This window comes from Papilio polytes, unplaced genomic scaffold, assembly GCF_000836215.1.
Source record: "Papilio polytes unplaced genomic scaffold, Ppol_1.0 DF824135.1, whole genome shotgun sequence".
Lineage (NCBI taxonomy): Eukaryota > Metazoa > Arthropoda > Insecta > Lepidoptera > Papilionidae > Papilio > Papilio polytes.
The window spans coordinates 677,468-685,400 of record NW_013525069.1 but is presented as its reverse complement, the minus strand read 5'-3'; the positions used below and the strand labels follow the sequence as shown (position 1 = coordinate 685,400).

The window sequence follows — 7,933 nt, the reverse complement described above, 5'->3', positions numbered from 1 at the left end:
AGTGGTGCCGCACCGCGCCGCTGTAAAGCGACGATATTCATATTTCACTTGGTATCGCGCCGAGAATCGCACCCGTGTCCTGATTTACTCGATATCGCACGCGCAGCCGCGGTCCGACACTAGCTACCGTTTGTACCGCCAAGGGTGGTCTTTGATTTTAAAGACTATGCGTGCGATTCCTTTCGTATTTATTAAATCGTTCTACGAACACCATAAGACAAACGATATCTACGAACTATACAAATAGATATAATATGCTCAATTTACATTTATTATAAACAGAAGCAGTAAAGTCATGAAAAATGTTAAAACTGGAGATATTTGACGTAGCCAGCGGAGGTTGACACACTCGGCATTGCGGGAATGACAAATGAACTACAGTCCCGTTACGGACAGATGACTTGCCACTTTACCGATGATGCTGTAATACGAGCCAATATAAATTTTATGGTCACTGTTTGTCAAATATTTGTTTTGTTGAGCTGTCGTGTAACGTTTTATTTTAGAGTCTTTTATCGCATCCCAGTCGCGTTCCCACGTTCCACTTGTAGCCTCTAGTAAGTATCGCAATATTTGAGTCATGTGCAATGAAATAAAACTTCTTTTTCGCTATTTTCATTTGAAAATATCGTATTTGCGTCACACTGAAATGAACTCGCATTAAATTTGGTCGATAAGTTTGTTGACTTGCAAGTTAAAAATATGGTTTCCTTAGAAACATATTGGGACAGTCCGTGAGATAGCGGAGGACAAAGTTGCACTTTTGCATCGAAGGCAATATTGCAACAAATATCGCTGAATGAGGCGCCATGTCTGGTGTAGATAGCGGTGTGCAACTTATGCTTAAATAAATTACTTTATTTGCTACTTAAAAGTTCATTTAAGTTTAGTAAAATACTTCGTTAAATGTAGATTAATTCAAATTGTGTTTTAATATGTGTTTTTACTACAAGCAATCCTCCCAATATTACAGCGATTGTTTAACTATTATCCCATTTCTTTTGTAAATATTTTCATAATCCGTATCTGTAATCAAGCTTGAAATTGAATTAGATGAATAGAAAACAATTTCTAGTTTCATATTACCATCAGCGGAGTAAAACAAGATGGGTTGCGACGGTAATTTTTAAACAGGCAATCAGTCAAAATCTGTTTCTGCCCACGCGTGGCGCTAACAGAATGCGGTAACACGAGCCCAGTGCAGGCCTAGGGCGGGAGTGCGACAGGTACTCACATTATCGTCCATCGCTTCTTACATAATATATTTTACTACCATATAAATTACTCGTATTTTTTTAAGTTTATTTATGCTCTCATTATTTGCTGTTTTATGAATTTAATATGTGTCAAGATCCCCTAAAGGCGGCGGTAAAATACACTAAAGATGTTGACGAGCTTTGAGACTCTTATATTATAATAGGTGACAATTAAATTAATCTTTAGTCTTCAGCTTAAGTTCTATTATCCCATTGTTTTTGTTTACCCTTACCAGTCGAACTTGGAAGCGTTAGAAAGTGTTCTCTTTGAACGACAATAAAGCAGTGCCTACATTTCCTTTAGCAATCAAATCATACATTAATACTCGATGAAACGGAAACTTCCAGCGGCCAAATCATAATAGAATTCAATACACATTTCTGTTTTCCTTAACTGAAGATGTTTTCTTTGAAATTCGGTTTCTACAAACCACTTACTTCAACAAACATGCTAACGCTTATATGACGACTTTAGAATAAAATAATATTTTGGAATAACAAATAATACGACACAAGTTTATTGATGGTATGTAAATGCAACCCTAGAATACGAATAAATACGATGATCAAAATAATAAAATATCATCAGCTTTAGACCTCGCTAATGACGCGACCAAAAACTACAACAGAATCAAACAAGTATTATCAATGAATTTTTTTTAATAATTTCATTTTTATGTTTTCAAAATAAATAGTTTTTTAATACCGTTTCTTACTAAAGTATTACTTTAATTTATATTTATGTTTATCTCTACTGTATGTATCTAAGACAGTATTATGATTGGCAGCATCGATATTATCATACGAGTACGAGATGATGTGCGCATCGAGTCGCCGATCAATTGTCAACAATCGATACATAATGATCGGTGAATCGATATCGATACGCCCACCTACGCCCGGCACTATTACATCGTAATCACCAGATTAGGATCTACCTCACGCATTCTACATATCTTAACTAGCGTAAAAAGAGCATTTGTTGTGATTCATCTCCCTTGTTGCAGTTTTGCTCAATTTAATTTTTGTTTTACATTTTGAGATGATGACACAAAAAGATAAATATTACAGCACGCGACATCATTATAATGGGTATTCCCTTGAAGTTCAGTTTGAATTTTAATTAGGTTACATCACTATTATTCGAAAAAAAGAACTTACATTTATCCTAATAAAATATGTAACTAGTAGTATCTTTGTAACAAATCTTATTAAAATTGCAACAGTCAATTCCTGGAGTTTATCCAAATGACCTTAAGCTTCATAAATGTTAAAATTTTAATGTCGACGCTCCAAGTAAAATTATCATATTATTGTTTGTATAATTGAAAACGGACTCGCTAATTAAGTTTGCGGGTAAAGCCACCCAGATCGTCTTGATGGATTGTTGCAAATGAAAATCTGCAAGCCGCATTCGGAGCTGGCATAAATCTGCATGTGTAAACGTAAATGCATTGCCGTTTGTACACAGGTACCTCGTGGGAATATCGTATTGTTAGTTTTTTAATAGCGGTCGATGATAATCTTTAGTGTCGATATAAAACCTTGACAAACAGTAATTTTACAAATAAAAAAGACATGTTAAACGTCCTAACTTTAAAGTTTAATTAATTAAAGAATTATGTACATAAAAATACAATTCTTTGTTAATAATAGTCTAAAACAAAATTACATTTGTAAAAAAATATTCACTTATTTAATTCAATATTAGAATGTTCATGTAATATTTTTGTAACTTTCGTTACCGTGGGTGCATCTTTCGTAGTACTTCAAAGGTCTTCCCGAGGAAGTGTCAAACCGCGTGCCGCGACTTCCGCCCCCACCCTGTCGTCCACCCCGGCTTGGGGTAAGGGGTTGCAGTCAACGACCCCCGCGCGATGTTTGCGGTGCGATTGTGAAGACACAAACAACGAGTTTTTGGTTTATTTTTCGCGGACCGTTTAGTCGATCGATCGTTGCTCACTTTGTTATTTGTGTTGTAGACGCTACGCGAGAGCAAAAATATGAAAGTATATTACTTAAGATGTTATCGTCTAGTATTAAGTTTATCTTTGAATTAAACTGAAAACAGTTTATTCCTTAACATTTCTTATCAAACTGCATTAGCTTAGATCCATACATTAAAATACGAAATTAATAGACAGTAACCTTTGTAAACGATTAGACAACCTTAGCATACATATTTGTAACATGTGTTAATATGTGAGGTAATCGTCATAATTTTTTTTAATATTAATATTTTTCCCCAGAGTGCTTGGTCGGTGTCCACTGCACGCACGGTCTGAACCGGACAGGGTACATGGTGTGTAGATACATGAGAGACCGCCTCGGAGTGCCCGCCGCAGAAGCCATCAGACGTAAGTAACGTTTGTCTGCAAATCCCCTCTACCTTATCCGACTCCTTTAGAGTCGGCGCACCGGATTTTCGTCCTCCAAATAACTATCATTCGTCATCTTAGACATCACTCGTCTTGATCATGTCAACATTCACGCAATCCATCCATCTTTTTCTAGGCCTACCTCTACCCGTGTACCCTTCCACATTTATAACTATTATTAATTTGTTAAAATGTTCAAATAGGTTTGTATGTAAACGTATAATACGATGGCATTTAAATGTGTACTATTTACAGGTTTTGAATTGGCTCGAGGATATCATATAGAAAGGGATAACTATGTCGCGGATTTACTCAGAAAGCCCCCGCTGCCTCCCGACGAAGGCTGTGATACCGTTGTAAAACCAATTAAACAAGAGGAAAATGATGAGAAGATTACTGGTGAGGAAAAAGAGGATAAAGCGGAATTAAGTCACAAGAGGAAACTCGAAAAGACGAACATACAAGAAAATACGAAAAAGAAAAGACATAAAAGAAAAAAATATACATCAGATAGTTCAAGTATGGAGAAATCAGATAGATCATACGATTTTAAGTATGACTATTAATTTGGTCGTGTATAAATTTTACTGTAAGTAAAATAAAAATTGTTATTTATCGGTACAAACTTGTAAAAATTACAATCATCCCTAAAACAATAGCTTAGAAAATTTCCTAGACCTTATCAATTAGGGTCTTCCTTAATGATCAATTAACTACTCTGTGTGATTAAAGAATTGTTGCCCGTTTAATAAACTTTTTTTTTTTAATAGAACATGTTCAGTATATTTTTATATTTATTTTCCCTGTTATATATGTGTTCCATATTGCTGTGAACAGTGACATAGTTCATGAGAACAAGTCTAATTACGTCGGTGTAGTCACGTATGGCTGTGAACTGCGCACGTGGGTGATAATATCGCAGTTAGAGATTGGGTGCCCGATGCCTTCTGTTGCCGCGAGACAATTTTAACGCGCGTTTGTCGACAGTTGCAGTGATTACATGTTCTTGTATATTTTATACTGAAAATTCAGCACACAGCAGCTTATATAGTGATTGTTATGGCTAGCTAGATTTTAAATGTGCCTTATGTTCGATAAGCCTTAGCCACCTTTGTTCAGCAAATTAATCTATATTGCGTAGACTGTGTTCTTTTAGTAAAATTATGCAGAATTTTGATTATGAAACATTTGAACAGAAATGTAATAAGATATAATCCGACGAGTTATTTGTTGAAATAATTTTTAATTTAATGCGCAATAAAGTTGATTTCTTCTCTACTTGTTCCGATGCAGTTAAGATTATACTTACGAAATATGTCGTGGAAGAATTTGTGTTCCATATATTGAGATAATTGTCTTGAGTTGTTGACGATAACTTTGGAAGAAAGGACAAACAGCAGCTTATCTACTTTATGCTTACTTGCAGGAGATAGAAACGAAATATTGCACAGAAATATTACATTTATGGAATTTATAATTTAAGAAACAGTTTGATAGGTGATTTTTATGATCATTGTTGACTAAAGACCTTCGTCATTAGTCCCTACGTAAAATAGAAATTCGCAGTAAATTTTAGTTTCGTCAGATCAGTTTGTTTCATTACTGGAATCGTTAAACATTTTCTACTGCCGCAGATAACGTATTGTGATTTCAAAAATACGTCGAAAAACTTTTTATTGCGATTAAACGAAGGATGTGAAATAGTTTTCGGGTGCAAAAGATAACGATTTGATAGAGAACATGCGCCGTCGTAATTCACTGGAACCTACGAATAAATCAAGACAGAGATGCAGCGGCAGGTACACACAAAGTTTCTAGCTGCGTTCCATTTCCACGAACTTTCGTACTTTATGTAACAGAAAACTGACTTATGCACTGATGTTCTGTGCGTAACGTCCCTCCATATATTTCCCAAGTGCAATACTTCTCGTCTGTAACGTTCTATGTCTTTTGATTTATCTGTTGTCGATACACCGTAGCTTTCCTACTCTACCACTACGGTACTCGCGTTTATCGCTTCATTGTTTGCCTCCGAGCACTAAGCTTGAGTAATTTACTCGTAACCGATGTGTTGTGCTGTTTTAGTGTTCGTATAGAAATGGGTAGCAATTTATTCGACTTTGATCTTCCATTGTTAAAGATAAAATGCTTGGAAGAATAATGCACACCATTTTTATCGTTGGCTTTTACAAAATATTTCTCAAAGTAAACCTATACATTATTTGTCTACGACTCAAAGCGTTTTGCTATCATAAAAGAATCGTTTGTTATTTTATAGAAATCAAATAAAGAGCACAAATCACTTTTACTATTAAAAACTAAGATTTATGAAACAGATCCTGGGAACTTATTAAGTTAATCAAGGATGAGTTATACTCGTTTTGTTGTCATTTAATAGTAAAGTTTTAGTTCGACAATAGTAGAAGCGGTGGTAGCGTTGAGTGTTTTTTTTTTGAAGACAGTACAGTAGCCATTACGCAACAAAAAGTTAAATAATAACTAACGTTTCATAATCTGTTGATTTTTGCGCGATAAACATTATAAATGGACGGCAAAACAATCGTGAAATAAATAATTTCGTTAATTTTTCCTTGGATTTTTGCAAAGGCGATGTAAAACTTAAATCCGACAGTTTTGAATGGGCGTCATCAATAAAGCCGCACGCCGCTGTTATCTCGCAGCCAGGAGAACGTAAATTAGGTCCACTTTGTTTGTTACTAATAAAATTTAACATCTTAACTGTCGTTATCTCATATTTTTGTTTCGAATCTTAACTACCTGGCTTCCGTCAAGGCGTATACCTTTAAGTCCTTTGCCTTGACTGACATGGACGACTATTTAATTTATGTCCATTACCTTTGAGCCGTTCCATTTTAATGCGCTCGTTTAGTTCAGTGACAGTTGGTGACGCTTTGGGCGCCATTTTGATCATTATCAGTTCACCGGGCGTTAAAATGGAGTGTCGATAGGTCAGTTATATTGTTACATTTTCTTTATTTAAATTAATTGATAATGTGTTTTATTTACGGATTGCAGTGAACCGTACGTACTATTTTAGTTATGATTTATGTTAGGCAAAGTAATTTTAACAAGTCATCAATAGGGAGAAGATCGAAACATTTAAAGTAGACGGTACTTCACTTATTGTCGTGTAAATTTAGACTTGTTACCTTGTTATAACAAGTTGTGTGTATCTTTATGTTAATTAATAAATTTCATAGAAGTGTAAGAATTTACTAAGAGATATAGTAAATATCATAGTCGTAGTTTTATTACCCGGCTGGGCGCATACCGCTAACTAAATTGAGGCACTGGGTCATAATTTTAATTACATACGAGTGTCTTATGCTCAATATTAATAGCCGTTAGTAAGTTTTGATATATTCATGATAATTGTAGACTTGGGAATTTATTGTTATCTGATATCTACATTAGTTAAGGCGGATATTAGTAATTATTTCGTTAAGATAATACCGTATCCTTTGTTTGTTTATTACAGTAGTTATTTGTTATAGATCAAATTGTGTCATTGACCTCTATGATACGATTTTCTATTACAAAGATTTTTAATCACATCAATGGATTTTAAGCTAGAACAAACAAACAATAAAAATTTTTCTCTTGATAGATAACTGTAATAATATTTCATAGCATTTGTAATCATCGTTAGAACCCGTCTCTTAGACAATTTGTTTTAATTTCGATGGCTTCAATGTCGTCACCGTGAATCCGCATTCTCTTATAAACAATCATTTAAAAACCTGCTACAAAAGATAAAATATAAACGCTTTATTGATTCGACAATTATATGATAATTTCTATATGTGAAACCAGAATATATCCGGTTGTATATCATGACAAAAATCAATTGATAAACACTTATTCTTTGCCAATAAAAATAGTGTAAAATGATACTCTGGCGCCGGACGATCAAATATTAATTTATCTTTTTTATCTCAAAATTCAATAAATTAGGCAACACTGTATAATTTAAGTGTTAATATGTTTAGTCGGAGTTTATTTAACCTTTTTTGTAATGATTTTTATAAAGCGTTATAAAATAAAAATAAAGTGACAAAGGTTTACTCGTATAAATTTTAATAAGATTAGTTATTACATACAAAATATTTTTTTTTCGGTAATAATAAATTACAGGTTATAATGTGAAAATTATACAGATATTCTGAATGAAAATTATGTATACATCAAGTAGATGGTAGCGAAAATATCCTCGACACTATAGAGAGCTTTCTGGATTAGCCAGGACTTTATTTTTAAGTGACGCGAGGCTGGTAGCCG

At 34.1% G+C, this 7,933-nt stretch overlaps 1 protein-coding gene across 1 annotated transcript in view; it reads left to right on the top strand.

Moving 5' to 3' along the window:
- LOC106099369 (RNA/RNP complex-1-interacting phosphatase) overlaps positions 1 to 4,406 on the top strand; it is a 43,135-nt gene extending 38,729 nt beyond the window's left edge. The window contains exons 7-8 of the mRNA XM_013277899.1: positions 3,506 to 3,613; positions 3,890 to 4,406. Coding sequence (XP_013133353.1) covers positions 3,506 to 3,613; positions 3,890 to 4,200 — 419 coding nt within the window. The 3' untranslated portion in view covers positions 4,201 to 4,406. The remainder of the gene's footprint in view (positions 1 to 3,505; positions 3,614 to 3,889) is intronic.
- The last annotated feature ends 3,527 nt before the right edge of the window (positions 4,407 to 7,933 follow it).